Source organism: Hyperoodon ampullatus (assembly GCF_949752795.1).
Source record: "Hyperoodon ampullatus genome assembly, chromosome: 16".
NCBI lineage: Eukaryota > Metazoa > Chordata > Mammalia > Artiodactyla > Ziphiidae > Hyperoodon > Hyperoodon ampullatus.
In genome coordinates this window covers 2,976,722-2,995,690 of record NC_136929.1, presented here as the reverse complement: position 1 = coordinate 2,995,690, position 18,969 = coordinate 2,976,722, and the positions used below count along the sequence as shown (strand labels likewise).

General features: G+C 54.2%; 1 protein-coding gene across 1 annotated transcript; it reads left to right on the top strand.

Annotated features, from left to right (window-relative positions):
- Positions 1-465: 465 nt before the first annotated feature.
- Positions 466-18,853, top strand: NAXD (NAD(P)HX dehydratase; the record flags this gene model as incomplete). The annotated part of the gene is made up of 10 exons (XM_079721961.1): positions 466-580; positions 4,093-4,243; positions 6,128-6,173; positions 6,811-6,899; positions 8,834-8,942; positions 14,344-14,394; positions 14,473-14,577; positions 15,403-15,523; positions 16,536-16,656; positions 17,367-18,853. The coding sequence occupies 10 exons, from the start codon at positions 466-468 to the stop codon at positions 17,563-17,565; spliced, it is 1,107 nt and encodes a 368-aa protein (XP_079578087.1). The 3' UTR covers positions 17,566-18,853.
- Positions 18,854-18,969: the final 116 nt, after the last annotated feature.

Below are 18,969 nucleotides of genomic sequence, written 5' to 3'. Positions count from 1 at the left end.
GAATGCACATGTCAAGTAGTGAAAAGTGCTATGAATTAAAATAAAGCAGGGCAAGGGTGCAGGATGGCGGGAGAGGGCGTGTGAATCCTCTTATACAGAATGGGCAGGAAGGGATTCGCACGGATAAGACGACAGTTAAGCCGAGACCTAAATTAGATGAAACCGACCGTCGCCCGCCGTCTTTGACCTGCAGAGGCCAGTCCGGGGGCGGAGCGAGTCCGAACCTCGGACCACTGGGAGTCGGCCGCCCGCTTCCGGCGGCGGCGCTGGGGCGGCCGGGAGACCGGAAGTCAGTCGAGGGCGGTGAGTCCCGAGGCCGCGCGGGGGCGGACGGGAGACCGGAAGTCCGCCGAGGGCGGTGAGTCTCGCGGCCGCGCGGGGGCGGACGGGAGACCGGAAGTCCGCGGATGGCTGTGGGTTCCGGCTGCGGGGCGGTCAGGAGCTGCCTGGGAGGTAAGCGCGATAATGGCTTTCCCGGCCATGGCCACCCGGGCGGGGGCCGGGGCTGCGGTTGCCGGCGCCGCCGTTGTCGTGGTGCTCTCGGCCGCGCTCGTGCTCTACGGGCCGCCGCTGGACGCAGGTACTCGGCCGCGGGCTACTGGTCCGGGCGGGAGGCGCCGCCGTGGGGCCGGGGTCGCGCGGAGCCGCGGGTCCTGGGTCCACCTGGGGAGGGGTCAACCGAGGGACCCCGAGGACCCCGGCCAGGCCTTGGCTGCTGAATAGAGCGGACTGTGTAGAATCAGGCGTAAACGGGACAAGTGCGTCCGACTTGGAGCACCATCTCCTCCTGTATGGTTTTCCTCTCTTGCCCTGCGGATATTATTGTACCTAAGACTTTTCAAACCGCTGGATAGTGTGTTGTATTATCTCACTTCTCCCAACAACGTGGAGAGGCTGCTGTTTTGTAAAGAAGGAGGCCCTGAGCCAAGGTTCCCAGCCAGAAAGTAGCTGAAATGGTAAAACGCGTTTTGGCTGTAGTCCTTAGCAGCAGGCAGGACGGAGAGTAACTGTTAGGGGGGGTTTGGCTGTTTGGTTTTGGGCACCGTAGTTCCAGGAGATTTGAGGAGCATTGAGGGGCCCCTCAGCTTCTGCACTTCACTCAGTCACACCAGCCCAGGCGCTTCTGGCCACCAGTTTGTTCGGAGATACTTTATCGGTCGCAGTTGGTCTTAAATTCGTACACTCCGTGATTGGTTAGCAAGATTTCTCTTTGAGTCGGCTTGAGATTTCATTATTAGACCGGACTGCGGAGCTTTTACCAAAAACTGGCTTCCCATCCCAGCTTTAGAGCATCTCAGTTAATTTAAAGATTGCTGTCACATGTTCCAAATTAGCTACGGTTCACATTAAATTAAAGCAAGAAACATTGGTATTGCAAAGTTGTGAGTGGCAGGTAATTCTAGAAAACAGCCCAGAATGAAGAAATCTACTTAAGTCTTCTCAGCCACACTTCTTTAAAGCAAACAAAAACCAGACAGGTATGACCTGTTCTTCTAGATTCAGAATTGTATGAAGACAAATTACTTACTAGGATAAATTTCAAGTTGCCTCTTGCCAAGGCCTTTTTATCCTTAAGAACTTTGATGTTTATATTTCAATATTTCTGTGGATAAGTCCAAATGGTGCATGTCAGTAAGCCAGCTGAAACTTGATTCTCTGTGGAGTATAGGGAAGTTGAACTGACCTTCCTTTGGCCCTCTAACAGGTGTTGATCTCAGGTGAGTGTTAACAAAACGCTAATGAGCAGGGTGGATTGTGCTGTGCAGTCATACAATTGCAGTTAAAAGGTGAAAACGCTGTACTTCTCAACAGCGATGTTTTTTACCCATCCCAAACTGGTTTCAGAAGGCATTTGAGAAGGATTTGACTTGACTTTTGGTTGGTGGCGTGATTATTTGATTAAAAAAAAATTCTTCTGCCTGAAAATGGCAGCATTTTGGTAAAATGGTGTCTTCTGCCCTGGCTTATCCGTTCCTAACCATAGCGTCTTCACAGGTCTGTCTCTGAGCGTCAGTTTCCTTGTCTGTAAAAGAAGGATAAACTGGCTGCCAATGAGGAGAGTGAGCCAAGATGCCGTTACTTCGTCAGGCATTTATCGAGCGGCTTATTCTGTGCCAGACTCTGCTTCAGGTGGTTGAGGGTGGGAGTCCAGCCCTTAAGTCACAGGTGGGGGCTGTACCTCATTCTGTGGAGGCAGAAGGTGCAGGGGTGGTCTTGGGATGCTCTGTGTGTGGCTAGCTGCTTAAAGTGATGGCAGCTAATAAACCCAGAACATTGTAAGGGACTCAGAACGATCCGGGAGTGGCTGGTAAGCTTGGATTCTGTCTTCACAATTTCCAGACTTTAAAAAGCACCTGTATTTATTGTTCTGGGGCATTTGGAGGAGAGACCATTCTCCGATATCCTCGCATTGACCAGTCACGTTATGCTAGGGGTGTTCAAGTTTGACACAGATGCATGGCAAAGCACCTCGGTAAGCGCACAGACGGCTCGTCAGCGGTCAGCAGGGCCGTCCTGAAATCCGCCTGTGACAGCTGCGGTTCCTGTCCTGCAGCCGGCCGGGGAGCCCAGGCAAGAGTGTCTCACAGCCGCTGTGCACGGTGGCGAAGAGAGTGCGTGGCTGCGAGTCTGGGGTGCAGGCGGGCCTGCGGGAGGTTGGGGCCGGGGGCGGGGAGTGAGAGCTGATTGCGCTGTTAGGTCAGCGCCTCTGTGGCCCGGCTGTGCGTCAGCTTGGGCCGCAGCAGAGGCGTCGGGGGCTGGACTGACGGTTGAGCAAGACTTGGGCTGTTTCACGGCCAAAGGGCTATGGCGATTCTGCTCGGAGTTTTAATCTTGCGTTGATTTGGAAGAAGGTAGGAAGGTGTTTGGATGGATGGTAATTAATATCCTTTTTACATCTTGGGGTCTAAGCATCCATCTGATATATCGGCTAAGGAGGCGTTTACACCTACTCGTTAAAGAAAATTACTTGAATAACGTCGCTGAGTGAAAAGTAAAATTGTAACAGTGATAGAAGATAAAGCTGTTTTACCATATGTACGGAGCTGAGTCAGTCTCTGTTCTTCACTTGGACTTGTGACCCACGTCTGGTTTTCCTCTGCTGATGAGATAATGGGAAGATAAAAATATTGGATGCCTCTTTTGTGAAAATGCTGTTCGTATCAGCAAAGATCCTTTAATTCTAGAGAAGATGTGCGCTTTGTTATCTGTTCATACATTGGGCTCTACAGAACCCAGGATTTCTCTCACAGCTGAGCTATTTTTAATAATATGGCAAAACATACAACACAGGAAGTTTTTCAAGAAAGGCCAATTAAAATTAGCTATTTATAGACAATTCAATGATCAAACTATTTTAAAATGCCACTTTGAACCCAGTGTAAGGTGTGTTCCTTATTTAGAACGCCATTTCCAGGTTAGTTGATTAGTATCTGATTGAGTGCTGGAACCGTGACTGGAAATGAATTGGGAATAACGTGACCACCTGTCTGGCTTGAAGAGCCCGTGGAAAGTAGCAAAGGGGAGAAGAGACCTAATAAACTTGAAGGACGATTACGATGAAATATGTGTAGTTCATTAAGTAACAGTGCGTTAAAAAAACTTTCTGGGGCTTCCCTGGTGGCACAGTGGTTGAGAGTCCGCCTGCTGATGCAGGGGACACGGGTTCGTGCCCCGGTCCGGGAAGATCCCACATGCCGCGGAGCGGCTGGGCCCGTGAGCCATGGCCGCTGAGCCTGTGCGTCCGGAGCCTGTGCTCCGCAACGGGAGAGGCCACAACAGTGAGAGGCCCGCGTACTACCAAAAAAAAAAAACAAAAAAACCAACTTTCTGAAAGCTTAAGTAGACTTCCAAGACGTCTGATACATTCGAAGTAAATCTGGTCCATGCAACAGTATTAGTAATGTTGTGTTGTTACTTCTGAACAGCATTTGCTTATAGAAATGAAATGACGAAACCATTGGATAAAAATCTACAGCATTCATATTAAGCCAGCTTTGGGAAGTGTTTTGATTAATGGGGTATTTTGTTCAAGTCTGTTTTTGATGTATGCTGGTAGACACTTACCCTTCTGAACATTTTCCTGTTTTTCAGTTTTAAATCGAGCATTTCCGCTGCATACAGCACGCTCAGTAACGGACATGGAGGCTGCTTTGCAGCTGGTGAGGAATGTGGTGCCGCCTCTGGCTGCCTGGAAGCACAAAGGCCAAGCTGGGAGGATAGGCGTGGTGGGAGGCTGCCCAGAGTAAGTTGCGCGGACTCAGCGTCCCTCTCTGGCTGCTCGCCTACCTGTCGTCCCTCTGTCCGTCCAGTTGGACCCCAGGGGTCATTTCCAAGTGTCCTCTGATATTCTGGCAGTATTTTTCAGTGATGAACGTTTGATTGAGTAGCAGAGAAAGCATGGGGCGCCGTTGGGTGAGGCTGTTTCTTCTTACTTTGTGCGCTCTGTACTGACGGCGGTCGTTACTGTGGGCCCGTGTTACTTCTGTAATCGAGGTAAAGACACTCAGCATCTGCTCGCTTTCCTTTCTTAATTTAAAGACATTCCTGGAAGTTCCTTATGAAATTTGACAGATCCTAGCTTTTTTCCGGGGCCTCTTTTCTCTTCTGGTTTTATATATTATGCTGCTGTGTCGACACATAAAGATTTGTAATTTGTCCTTGCTTGTGATACCCGCTGCCTTTGACTTAAATTCGACCTTGGTTACCATTCAGTTTCTGCTTCCTTTCTGTTTGCACTGATATGCTCTTTGCCTAGCCTTGTATTTCCAACAGTTTAGCATGTAGTTGGCTGTATTTATTAAAATAACATGTAGCTAGATTGTGTTTCTTTACCCACCGTGACAGTGACTGCTCTAAGTGAGGGGGATGTATTTCTTTTGTTAGCGAGGCTTGTACTCACACTGTGGGGTGAGTGTGTATGTCCGCTGTCCTGTCCTTTGGCATTTCGGGCGAGTTCGTGGCTCTGCCCTGGGGAGACTGTCACACGTGCAGCGTGCCCTGAGCATGTTTCCCTGTTCGGGTTAGCAAAGCTCTTCTTCACCCCTGGGATTGACGTAACAGTTACAGTCACTCATCTGACGTCAGGTTCACGGATTTCCCTTGCTGTGCTTGAAGTGCCCTTAAACATAGGTACAGGCGTTTCCGAGCAAGCGGGTGGAAGCAGGAGGGAGGCGTGCGAGTCTCTTCTCGTTTGTCCCCATGTCCGAGGTGACCGCTGCCTCTGCTCACCGTCGCTCTCGGGGGTGGGTCCTGCTCCTTGGGGCACCAGCCAGTCCAGGGGCTCCGGCCTGTGGTCACCTCGAGCACACTGTCTCTCTCTGCAGATGCCTTTGGGAGACTCTCCCTGTCTTCTCAGACCTCCAGGTTTTGTTTTGTTTTGCTTTGTTTTTTCCCCTAACACACATCCCTACCCTCCTCCTTGCTAGCAGAGCCCCAGTCTTGTTCAGTTGGTGTTGCATTTTCTCTTACTTGTGTCTGTGTGCATTTCTGATAAGTCAAGTGCTTTCTGTGTCTATATTAGTCTAGAGAGAGGTGTCGTCTTTATAATATTAAGTCCTCTCATCAAGTGTACATCTATTCTTTAATAGGTTTTTAAAATGTCCCCACAGAGTTATCATGTGTTTTATAAGGTTAATTCCTAGATGCTTTATGATTTTTGCTGATATGGTAGATGCTATCATATATTCTAATCAGTTATTCCTGGTATAGAAAAAAACCATTTTTTTTCTGTTGATATAAATCTTGCCGAGCCACTGTACACTAGGAGACCCATTTTTTAACAGCTTTATTGAGGTCTGGTTGGTATATGGCAAGCTGCAAATGTTATAAATGTACAATTTGATAAGTCTGACCTCTGTGTGGCCCCCTGAAGCCATCCGTCAGTGCTGCAGTTTGCACATACGCATTTCGGAGAGACCTTGGGGCACCTGGCCAGGATCTGTCTCTCCTGACACGGTTCAGAGGCCTCATAGGAAAGATTGACTTTCCTGGAGCTGATCCGTGTTTCCCGAGCTCCTACTGAGGGTTGGGCCGTGCCTGGGTGCTGCGTGTCTGTGTAATTGACTGATAAGCCTGGTGTGCTTGCCTCATTCTCAGAAGTTTTTGACTGTAAATGTCTTCTTTTTAGGTACACTGGAGCCCCCTATTTTGCAGCAATCTCAGCTCTCAAAGTGGTATGTTTGTTCATAGCTTCTTTTTCAGGATTTTTCTAGTAAAGAGTTGGATTATTTAAATATGACTGAAGCAAATGTTTTCTGAATATTCTCTCAATATTCAGAGAAATCTGCATAACATTTTGGGTAATCATGGTAAGAGACGTACCTTTCAATCTACCCTAACTTCTTGTGCAGCCACAAAGTAACTTGGATTGGGACTCATTTTCTTTTAAACTAAACTTTTTTTAGAATTGTACTTCACCGCAGTGATCCAGGCTGCCTTTTCCGTCCTAGCATAAGCAGTGGACCTCTTTTAACCTTGGCAGTTGTCACGGCAGCGTTTTGATCAAGTCCTGAAGGCCCAGTGGCACAGGGACTCCCTGCGGACCTCATAGTGATGCCACCTGAGCCGGCGGGGCCACCTGCCTCTTTGGCGGCAGCAGAAGTCCGCCTCTCTTTCCAGGCCTTTCTTAGGCTCTGCCGCTGGCCGGAGGCCTCTCAGCCACCTCCTGGCTGTGGGTTACCTGCGGCAGTGGGTGCTTTTCTTTTGTGGACAGTGCTGCGGGATTCGCACGGTTGTACCAGAGCCACCAGTGCTCTTAAGTGTCTGTCGGGCGAGTCCTGCATTAAGCCGGCCTCCTGTGCTCCTCCTCAGGGCGCGGACTTGTCCCACGTGTTCACCACCCAGGATGCCGCGCCTGTGATCAAGTCGTACAGCCCGGAGCTGATCGTTCACCCAGTTCTGTGAGTGGGGCCCCGGCGGGCGGGATGTGAGACCGGGCAGGAGAGGCGTGTGGGGAAGCCACCAGGGTGTGGGCTGAGCAGGTTGTCATCTCCATGGCCTGCTGATGTGCCGGCGGACGTGGCTGGTCGCCGTGGGGTGGGCAGGGGAGCCTAGATCTGGGAGTTGTCAGCACGTGGGCTGCGTTTAAACCAGGAGGTGAAGCTGTGTGTGGGTCGGGAGGGCCCGGCGCGCTGGTGGCTGGGAGCAGACGGGAGGGGCCCAAAGGGTGTCCTGGGGCCTAGTGGAGAGCTTTGCGGACGGTCCTGGAAGAGCCCTTGCTTGGAGCTGGAGACGGCTGGCTCCCAGTGCGGGGTCGCCGGCAGCCCGAGCAGGGCTGCTGGGGGCCGGGGCGGGCCATCTGGTAGCCTGTGGGCCCTGAGAGTGGCGGCCGGGCCTCAGAGTCGCGCACAGCCGTCAGGTCTGGTCCTAAGGAGGGCTCCTGATGTCGCGGGGGGTCAGGGCGCCGCCGGGCACACGCCTCCCCACAGGCCTGAGGTGGGGACGTCTGCACCGTATGCAGGAGTGCAGCCCGCACTGCATCTGTGCACCTGTGTGATGGAACCAGACTGGCACAGGTCATTTTGAAATGAGTCATCGTGTCTTATTTTAGCGTGTTTCACGTATTTTCCCCCCGTGAGTCTTATTTAAAAAAAAGAAAAAGTGTAGTATGATCATGACTATATACCCCGCATTATTGACTCTATTTCTGATGGGAAGGAAGTTCCATTTGACTCAGAGACACGCGGACCACTCGAGTAAACTGCTGGGGTCCCTCCCGGGGCCTGGGAAGGGGCCCAGCAAGTGAGAGGTCCCGTGCTTGAGTTTCATCCCCAGGAGTATATGCCTCTGCTGCCCCCACATCCCGCCACACTGGCTCCTGGTCTCTGTTCAGCCAGGCTGCTCGTCGTCATTTCCCGTAAAACAGCACTTTCCTGCCTCTGCCGCTCCCTCCTTCTCTTGTCTGCTTGTCCCCGGAGGGGATGGCTTCCCCTGCGAGCCTCCTAAGTGGAGGTGGCTTTTCCTTCGTTCCCCCAGCCACTGGGTCTGGAGGTGGGATGTGCGTCCTCCCAGACCATCACCTCTCGTTCCAAAACCTCCAGCTCCTTTGAAACTCACACCCACTGACCCAGTAGCCCTCCTCCCTGCAGCCGTCTCAGACCCCCCATCAGTCCTTGGATGTTAATGTCTCTCTCCACCATTGCTCCCGGGACTGTTGCTAGTGTGTGTGTAGGGAACTGCTTTACTGGGATATGATTCACTATAAAATCCACTGACTTTAATTGTACGGTGGTTTGTGGTGTGCTCACCAGGTTGTTACGTCACAGATCATCTTAGAACACTCCCACCACTCCCAGACGGAAGCCCCTCCCCATCGCCACCCCAGCCTGAGGCGACCTCTCCTCTGCTTGGTTTCTGAACATTTCTTATGCATGGAATCAGACATTTGTGAGGTCTTTTGTGTCTGCCTTCTTTACTTAGCATCCTGTTCTCGAGCGTTGTCCACATTGCAGCCCGTGTCGGTGCTCTGTGGCTCTTTAACAAACAAAAACAAAACCCAGAAGTCCCCCCCAACCCCGCCAGCTGCTGGCAACCGGCAGTCTCTTCTCTATGGGTGAGTTTGGTGTTGTGTTTTTGCGGTTTTTTTGTTTTGTTTGTTTGCTTTAAAGGTCCCCCGTATAAGAGCATACGCTATTTGTGTTTCTTGGGCTCATTTCACTTAGCAGAATGCTCTCGGGCATCTGAATGTTGAAAGCTAGACAACTATGGTGGGGTCCTGGCTGGGGTCCTGGAACAAGAAAAGGACACTGGGGGAAAAGCTGGAAAAATCTGTACTTTCATTAATAAACAAAAGATGAACATTTCAAGCCGCTTTGCCCTTCTTTTGCTTTTTTAGTGACAGCCCCAGTGCCGTCCAAGATGTGGAAAAGTGGTTGCCCCGACTGCACGCCCTGGTCGTAGGGCCTGGCTTAGGCAGAGACGACGTTCTTCTCGAAAACGTCAAGGTAACGTGTAGAATTATTAACCACGCCTGTTCCCACAGGCTCGGCCCTTAGATCGGGGGAGTCTGACGGAACTGCATTTTCCGTTATTGCTCTGTGTGCGTCTTGGAGGAGGAGTTGAGACGGATAGAACGTGGTCTGGGGGATAGAGGAGCCACTGGGCGTAAAGGTAGGGATGCGCTTAAACCAGAGCAGGGCCCCGCTGAACGGCGCCCTCTCTCGCTCCTGGGGCTCTGGTCTCAGGCTGTGGCCGAGGAAGTCTCCATGGGGCCCGACGTGACGAAAGTCCCAGCATCCGGGCTGAGCGGGGTTAGCAGTGGCCAGGCGTGCGCTCAGGCTCGCAGTCGCCTCCCCGCGACCCCTTTCTGCTGGGGACCCCTGGCAGCCTGCTCCTGGTGCCCGCTGTAAGGGCACAGGGCCCCCCCGGGGCTGGCCGAGGGCCACGCTTTGTGAAGCGCTCTGCATGGTGCCCGGTTGGGCGCACGGAACAGCAGGCCCAGTGGGAGTCTGTCACAGTGAGCCAGTGGGAGAGGGTGCTTCTGGGTTGTTCTGGCGACTTCACCGTTGCTATAAGTTGTGCGCTTAGAGAGACATGAAAGGTGTTCCGGTGGTTCTAGCTTTGTGTCGTCAGCGGGTCCTCTTGAAAGCCCTTGTTAGTTTAATTTCTTAACCTGGTGCTTCTCTGACCACCTGAGGTCCTCACTGGTCTAGAAATCCCTGGGCCTTGGACCCCACGGGCCAGTTGTTCTGCTGCCTTTGCACTCTCTTCTGTCCCCTGCCGTCCTTTTTAGCTAAAGCCAGCGTAGCCGGCGCTGGGTTGGGGGGGGAGTGGGCAGGAGACCCTAGTTCACCCTCGTGTGTACACGTGCATTCGTTTACTTTTTCGTTGATCATTTCTGCTCTTCCTCATTACCGAAACTTTATGCCTGCTTTAATCTAAAAAGATGAAACTAACTTTTTGGCCTCAAAAAGTTGAAATAGAAATAAATACTCTCCTGGATCAGGGAAAATAGCTCGGATGGCACACCAACCCCGCATTCTGTGTGCGCCCGCTGCCCAGGTCCTCCGACGCTGCCTTGGTGTCACTCTCCGAGGGGACACATCTCGGGGACCTGCTGAGCTCTCCCTGCCCTCTTTGGGGCCCTTCTCAGTGCCCCCAGACCGCCTGCCCCAGCTCCAGCCCTGGCAGGTGTCGGCCACGTGCCTCGAGGGGCCTCGCGGTCACAGTGAACCTGATTTGCCACCCTCGTTTCAGCAGCTGGAGGGGCTCTAGGCTCAGCTTCTGCTTTTTGAGTTAAACTGAACAAAAGCTCAAGGGAAAAAAGGTGTAGGGTGCTGTGAGTGTTGGTTGGACTTTCCTAGCCGTCTGTGGGTAAAGAACGTTTTAAAAGGCAGACGTGTGTTTGCTTTACCAGAAGTCAGTGAGAACGTGAATCTTAAGGGTCCCTTCCACAGAAAATCTTTCCAGCCTTTAGGGTGAAAGCTGGGGCTGGAAACTTCACTTTCTTCAAGCCCATGAATTATCACTGAGGAGAAACAGTAGCCGTGACAGGTGACTGGGGATGGAATGGACCAGGAAACGTGTTTCCAACTTTAGTGTCGAGAGCTGGTCCGTTTACTACTGCCTGTTTCGAACGGTTTGGTTAAAACATGTACCCTCCGTAGGACGTGATGCTAAGTGAAGGAGGCCAGGTGCGGCAGCACAAACACTGCGCGGTCTCACTTCTGGGTGGAGTCAGAACACGTGAGAGCTCGTAGAAGCAGAGAGGAAGAGGGCGGCTGCCGGGCGGGCGCGGGGGTCGGGGGTGGGGAGAGGTTACGTCCTCCCCCGGGGGAGGTGGTGGCTGTGTGGGTTAGCTTGACTGGTGATTATTTCACTGTACTTCTGCACGGGCTCACCTTGGAGATACGGAGTTCGGTTCCGGACCACTGCAATAAAGCGAATTCTCGTCATAAAGCCAGTCACGTGAATTTTTTGGTTTCCCAGTGGAGATGAAGTTACGTTTGTGTTATACTGTAGTCTATTATGTGTGCAATAGCATTATGTCTAAAAAACAGTGTAGGTACTTCAATTTAAAAGTACTTTGTGACTGAAAAGTGCTGACCGCCATCTGAGCCTTCAGTGAGACATCGCTGTTTTGCTGGTGGAGGGTCTGGCCTCCACGCTGCCGTCTGCTGAAGGCTGGGGTGGCTGTGGCAGTTCTTGAAACGAGGCTGCAGTAACCTCTGCCGCATTCATTAAAGTGTACAATTCAGTGGCTTCTAGTATGTTTATGGAGTTTGCAGCCATCACCACAGTCCGTTTTAGGACATTTTCATCACCCCAGAAAGAAGCCCCGTACCTGTTAGCACTTGCTCCCAGCCTCCCCACCCCTGGCGACCACTAATCTACTTTGTGTCTCGGTGGATTGGCCTCTTCTGGAATCCTGGACCTTCGTAGGAGCAGCATCATGCGGTGTGTGGTGTCTTGTAATGTCAAGGCTCACCCTGTTGTGGCAGGTTGTCAGCGCTTCATGCCTTCTGTTGCTGTGTGATAGGCCGTTGTATGGAGGGACCGCGTTTTTAAAATCCACTTGTCAACTGATGGACATTTGGGTTGTTTACACTTCCTGGCTATTACAAATAGTGCTGCTGTGAGCACTCATTTACAAGGTTTTTTGTGGATTTATGTTTTTATTTCTATGGGGTATATACCTAGACTGGAGAAGCTGGATCATACGACAACTCCGTTTGGTGTCTTGTCTAAGGGTTTTGCTTGATGCAAGATATACTCCTATGTTTTCTCTTAAGAGCTTTATTCTTTTAGCTCTGTGGTCCCTTTTGAGTTAAGTTTTGTATGTGGTGTTAAGGAAGGGGTCCAGTCCAGTTTTATATCCAGTTGTCCCAGCACTTCTTCGGGCCAGTGAATCTCTGGGCATCCTTGTTGGAAGTCAGTTGCCATCAATGTGAGGGTTGACTTCTGGGCTCTCCTTTCTGTGCCATCGATTGTACAGCTGTCCTCGTGCCAGTGACCACACTGTCTTGATCATTGTGTCTGTGCAGTAAGTTCTGAAATCGCAAAGTGGGGGTCCTCCAACTTTCTTCTTTCCAGCATTGTTTTGGCTATTCTGGGTCCCGTGAGTTTCCATGAGTTTTAGGATCAGCTTGTCAGTTGCAGAATGGACAGCTGGGATTTGGGTAGGGGTCACCTTGAATCTCTAGGTCAGTTTGGGGGTCGCTGCCGTCTTAACAGTGTTGAGTCTTCCAGTTCATAAGCTGGTTTTGAACCAGAGTTTGTGGAGGTAGGACGTAGCATCTTGACCGACCCGCCTGGTATCTGTGCTCTTTTGCAGCTTGTTGTTTTCCTTGATGCATGTGTCTTGGAGACTTTTCCTGGCAGAGTATGCAGATGTTCATTATTTTTAATAGCCTCATCATAATATGCTGTAATGTATTTAACTAGTTCATTTCGGCTGTTGACAGCATTTTTTTTCTATTAGTGATGCCTTGAACATTTCTGTATATCTATTTGTTTCTCTTGGGTGTTTTCTTTAGGATAAATTTATACAAGTTCCATTGCTGAATCAAAGAGTATCTGTGGAAGGTGGAGGTACTGAATAACATCCTCTGAACTGAGAAGGAACTTTTGAGACCAAAAAACAAAGCAGGCAACTGAGTGAAGTGCAGTTCTGAAGTTTACGTGGGGACTGACATACAGGCAGGATCGGGTGGAAGATGACCCAGGTGTCCCTGGCTGCATGGAAAGGGTCCAAGGGGATTTCTGAAAAACGAATCTGACCCCCAAGTGAGACGCATGTCTGCACTGATGGGAACTGGACTTTATCCCCCCGCCCAGGGGGGGTCTCTGCAGAGGCACTCCTCCAGTTTTCATATCAGAGAAAGATGGTCAAGTCGATAGGGAACTTGTCCGGCTTGGGCGCATTCCTGGCCAGTGGGCTAGAGCTCAGTCACTCACGCGGGGAGGGGAAAGGGCAGGGCCTGAGATGGAGCTGCCAGAGTGGGGTCAGCGGGGTCCAGCCGCACGGCGCGAAACGGAAGCGTTTCTGAGAGATGCTCCCGGGTGTCTCCAGAGGCTTGTAGCGGTTTGCTCTCCAGCGAGGGCTGCCCTTGCCAGGATGTGCTCTGGGGGGCTGCCACCCCTCACGCCCCCTCCTCGTGTGTAGAAAGCTCCTTGTTCCACTTCAGCCCCTCCTGACCTGTGTGTGGCCGGCTCCTTCCTTTGCCCGTTCTTCCATCAGGTCAGATTGCTGTCCGGATGTGTGTGTGTGTGTGTGTGTGCAGGGCTTGCTGCCTCGTCACGGCGTGTGCTGGTGGCGCTGACCCTCCAGATGCCGTGACCGTGACAGCGTCAAGTGCACAGGCCCTCTGAGCCGTGGAAGCAAGACCAGCCCTCCGTTCTCTGCGTCAGGAGGCCGAGTGTCACGCTGTGTGATGTTACTTATGTGCTCCCCGTGGTGTCGGCTCACGTTTCCCGGGTCTGAACATTCACTGGGCCACTGTCTTCGTAAAACTCTAGTAGGAAAGTACAGAGACTCAGAAAACCTGAATTGGTTCTCACGGTAACGCCCGACTCGGGGCGAGCAGACAGAGCATTTCCACTGTTTACGAAGGAGAGAGCCTTCCGCGGGCCCCGTACCCTGACCCTCCACCGAAGGGGCTTTTGGGCACACTCGCAGCACTCGGACCGGCGTCGGCGGGTGCGACCGAGGCCGCCGGGCAGGGCAGCCGTGCTGGGTGAGGTTGACTCCTCGCTACTACATTACGGACGTGGGCTTAGCTCCCAGTGTTTTAAATCATCCCTGCTCGTCACGTATCTCGTTCAGCGTTCTCTTCTGACGTTTTCTGTTACCCAGTGTCTGTCGGGTAGAAGTCCTCCTCTCATGCTGTTGCCGTAAATGCCCTTGTCATGAAGTACTGGTGCATAATAATCAGCAGTCATGTTGATCAGACACACATATCAACCTCAAACTTTTAGTGTAGCATTCTCAGAGCGAAGTGATTCACTGTTCATTACTACGGTCACTCATTTGAAAACACGTGAAGTGTTACTTATGAGAAATAGATAAAAACTGAGGAGTTGGGGAATTCCCGAGACTTCAGGTCTCTCAGCTCCAAATCCCGAGGGCTAGTATCTATTGGAAATTTGGAGGTGCCGGCTCAGGGTTGTCCTTCGTGGGCTGGCCTGGGACCCAGCACTGCGTGACGGTCCCATGGGATCTTGTTTTCAGAGTTCCCAGGGCCCTGCCTTACAAAGTCTCTTTTCTGATTATTTTATGCATTTGCTTTCTTATTTCCTGTCTGTTGGTTGATGGCCTGATGAAGTCCGTCAGGAACTGCTCGGTTTCTTTTACCCTCTCTGAGAGGTGACGGGCTTCTTGCTCAGCCTGGCTTCCTTTCCTTGCAGGGCATTTTAGAAGCGTCCAAGACCAGGGGCATCCCCATCGTCCTCGACGCGGTGAGTGTGGCCTCCTCTCCTGTCCCCTCCTCCCAGGGGCCCCCGCGGCCTCGCAGTGACGTGAGTCCTCGTCTGCAGGATGGGCTGTGGCTGGTCGCTCAGCAGCCAGCCCTCATCCAAGGCTACCAGAAGGCGGTTCTCACCCCCAACCACATGGAGTTCAGCAGACTCGCCGAGGCTGTGGTGAGTCGGCTGACGTCCCGGGCAGGGGTGAGGGGTGCGCCCTGCGGCTCTGCCCTGGCTCGTCCTGCGGTGCACCTGCGGGGACAGACGTGCAGAGGAGGGTGGACAGGTGCATTCCGGGTGCGTGTAACGACGGGGCATCTTCCAGTTAGCGTGTCTTTGTGTGGATGAAAGGTGGCCTCTGGGCTCAGCCTGCCCTCCTGCCACCGTGCACCCTGAGCGGATCACTCCATCCCTGCCCCTGCCTCTGTAAAATGTGGGGCATGATGGAATCTGCGTCGTAGGGTTTGTGAGGACGAAATAAAATAATACAGCTGACCCTTGAACAGCGTGGGTTAGGGGCGCTGAAGGCTGCACGCTGTCAAAGTTCTGAGTGATTCCCAGTCGGCCCTCCGGGTGCGCGGTTCCCCGTGTCCTTGGTCCCGCATCCGTGGATTTAGCCGACCTCGGATTGTGTAGGGCTGCGGTGTGTACCGTGGGAAACAACCCACAGGTAAGTGGGACCTCGCGGTTCACACCAGCGTTGTTCGAGGGTCAGCTGTGTACGTGAGCCCAGCGTCCTCACGTATTCGTGCCCGCGAATGTCTGCTCGTCATCACTCCAAGTCGCATCTCTCACAAACCTTTACAATCCCAGCCGTGGGCCAGTAGTCCTAACTCTGGGCCTCCCTCCCGCTGGTGGGCGGAGACGTCTCTGCACGTGGGGCCCGAGCTCGGCCGTCGGCAGGTGCCCGGAGGGCCCTTCCCCGGATGAGGCGGGATCAGGGTGGATGGGCTCTTCCCGTGTCTGATGACAACTGTGTCTGTGTGTTGTCCTCCGTCGTAGCTGGGAGACCCCCTGGACGGCAGGGACCGCTGCGGAGCTGTGCTGAGACTCAGCCGGGCCCTGGGCAACATCACCGTGGTCCAGAAAGGGGAGCGGGACGTGATCTCTGACGGCGAGCAGGGTGAGTGGCCGAGGGCTTCACACCGCGTGCCGGCCGGCCACGCGGGGCACCAGCCCCAGGAGGACCTCCTGTTCACACACGGTCGGTCACACACGGGCACACGTGCACACTTACCCCCCAGAGAGGGACTCCCTGGTGAGCGTGTCAACCACCGCTTCTGGAAAGGCCGTTTTTGTCTTGTTTCTCGCTGTTCTGCAAAGGGAGGCGGCAGTGACGCGTGCTGGTCCTGGTCGACACCGGGTACAGGGTGCACTTCTGTCTGTGCTGTGCAAGGAGAGCCCCGAGCGGAGGCTCCGGGCAGCGGGAGACCCTGCAGGCCCGTTGCCGCCTCACCTGAGGCACCGATGCAGTTGCTTGAGTCTTTTACTGCTTCCTGTTGTTTTATAAAAACGCCCGGAAAACGGAGACACCCGAGGAGCCGCCGGTGGGGCGGGAGCCCCCGGGCCCCGAGCGTGGCTGCAGAGCCCAGCAGGCCCGCCCACGTCTGCACCGGGGCTCGGTGCGTGACGCCCCTGCTCCCTGCAGACGAGTCCTCCTGTCACCGAAGTCTGCCCCGGAGGCAAGAGCCCGCCACGCGTTGATGAGGGAGCTGTACACACGGAACCGGTGCCCGGAAAGGAGTGTGCGCACACACACACACACGCTCGCTGTCACGTGCTGGACAGGAGACGCAGAGTCTCCTCTGCGTGGCCCTGAAGCCCGTGGGTCAGACGCTGGAAGGTGCTCTAGACTCTAACAGAGAGAGCGTAGCAGCTGGTTAAGACGTTTTCCCAAGAGACAGAAACTTCTCGGCACGGCACAGAAAAAGTCCCGGCAGGGCCGCTGCTGGCGCCGTGGGCGTCTCCTGGCGTGTGAAGCGGGCGCCCTGGGCCGGGGGCGCCATGCCCACCCTGTCCCCGCAGACCCCTCGGTGCTGGTCGGGGGAGCTGGGCCTCCGCCTGCCGTGTCAGGACGGGCGGGGAGGGGCGAGGTGACGGAGCACGGCCCCTCACACGGTCCTCTCGCCCCGCAGCGCTCACGTGCAGCCAGGAGGGCAGCGGCCGCAGGTGTGGCGGGCAGGGGGACCTCCTGTCGGGCTCCCTGGGCGTCCTGGCGCACTGGGCCCTCCTGGCCGGCCCCGAGAAGACCAACGGGTGAGTCACATCTTTGTTCCTCCCGTGCTGTTTCAGCAGTTGCACGTTAAACAAGTGGCTGCTTGGAACATTCCGCCGAGGTGCTGGTGTCTCGTGGAAGAAGAGCCCCCAGGGCAGGAGTTGGTCCCAGGACGCTCGCCCGGGGGCTCTGGTGTCCCTGCTGGTGTCGGGGGTGCTGCTCGGGGGGTCTGCAGCGCATGCTCTGCGAGACCGGTGCCTCGGGACACGCAGGCGGGGACAGAGCCTGTGCTGGGAGATGACTGTCCACGGGGCGCAGCGCCCGGAGCAGTGGGTCCGCCGGCGCTGGCGGAGGGTGAGCCCGGGCAGCACCCCCCGGGGCCCTCGGCCTCCTCACTGTGCCCATCCTGGCGGCTCTGATGGTGCCAGGCTGCAGGGTCCCGGCACACGTGGCCCAGGGGGCCTGCGGGGCGTGTGCGCGCAGGCGGGGCTGTGATGGGTCCAGGAATGTAGCAAGCAGCTCGTCCCCAGGCTCCAGTGTCTTCCAGGGCCGAGCACAGGCACCGAGCACCCGTCTGGCTTGCAGCCGGGACGTGGCTGCGTCCTAACCTTTCTCCAGGCGGACGGGCATTTCTGATAGGCCCAGCGGCACGTTAGACTGAACTTCCCAGAGTGGGTCCCAGGGCGACCACAGGAGGGACGGGGAGGGCCTTCGGTGGCCACGACGCCCCGCTAACGCCGCTCCCCCGCAGGTTCGGCCCGCTCCTCGTGGCTGCCTTTGGTGCCTGTGCGCTGACCAGGCAGTGCGCACACCAAGCCTTCCAGAAGCACGGCCGCGCCACCACTACCACGGACATGATCAGGGAGCTCGGGCCCGCGTTCAGCAGACTCTTCGAAACCTCAGCCAGTGCAGACGGAGGGGTGGCCCCGACGGGGGAGCTGCGTTTGTGACGGGACCCACCTCCGGTCCATCCGAGTCTGCTGGGAGGTGTGTGAGTCTGCGCCGTGCGGGTTGACGTAGACAGTGTCAGAGCTTGGAACGTAGCACTTTGTGGCTCAACTGCTGTGTGCTTGGAGGTGTAGGAAACAGAGTATTCCTGAACTTTTCTCAGCTTCTGGACAATATCAGAAAAGAATGAAGAGAATCACAAGACAACGAGACCGTCCGTCAGAAAAGAATGAAGAGAATCACAAGACAACGAGACCGTCCGTCACCAGCTCAGCTGAGGTCGTGGGCTTCTGCTGTGCGATTCTTCTGTTTGCGGGAAGTTCCCCTCCTGTAGTCCTCTCGGGGGGGATCCCATCGCTCATTTTCAAATGTCTACACGAATGATGTTTTCTTTTTTAAACTGAGGTCCTCGAAGGGATGTGGCATTCATTCTTCAGCTCATTTTTGTTTCTTTTTGAACTGTGATTCGGTTGGACACATCTGGGCAGAAATACTAAGCGTTGCTTCTTTTGGTCAATTGGTTGAAATACTTCAGAATAATGAGAAATCTTTTCGAACTTGGAAACCCTTTTGGAGGCAGCTGGGAAGATGACAGAAGGGAAGCGAATGGGACCCTGACCCCTGAGTGCGTAGGTAGGGCCTCTGGGGTCCCTCAAGCTCCCACTTCCCCTGGCCTGTGCACCAGTCGGGTGCTGGCTGACAGGCCCCAGCGCGGCACACGGGAGTGGGAGGGACGCCTGGGGTCCCAGGGTCGGGCGGGAGGCGGCACCCAGGTGGGGGGCACCAACACTGCCCTCACGCCTGCTCACGGAACAGGACGGCGGGTCCCTCTGCTTCGAGAGTGGGTGTGGCTTCAGGAACGTTCTGAAGTCTTTCTCTCTGAAACTGTAGTGAGTTGTCCCATCCGCATCAGGTCAGTTTGGGCGCGGCCGTCTGTGTGGGCAGTTCTCTTCGTGGCCCGAGAGCTGGCCGTCTCCCGTCACCTCTCTGCGGGGCTGGTTACAGCACGTGCGCTTGAGTGCACTCTCGGGCGTCGGTGCCGCCTTCTGTGGGGCGGGGCCTGGCCTGGCCGTCTGTCCTTCCCCAGTGACTCCTGCTCTGTGGTCAGAAACCTCCCCACAGAAAGGTCCCACTTCCTCTAAATAGTCGTGGACTTTCAAGATTTCCTTTAAAATGTTTACCATTGTTATTTCATATCTAACTGTAGAAGAGTTTAAGTGTCATGGACATTTTCTCCTTTGGGAAATTACGCCGAGATCACGGTCTCTATTAAAAAGCAGATCTGGTTTACTTCAAGGGAGACTTTCGTATTTTTTTCTTAAACAGCCAGAATCCACCTTTCAACTTACTCCTGAGTGAGGACAGTCTCAGATACTAGGGAGATAAGAACACGTAAGCCCGTCTGT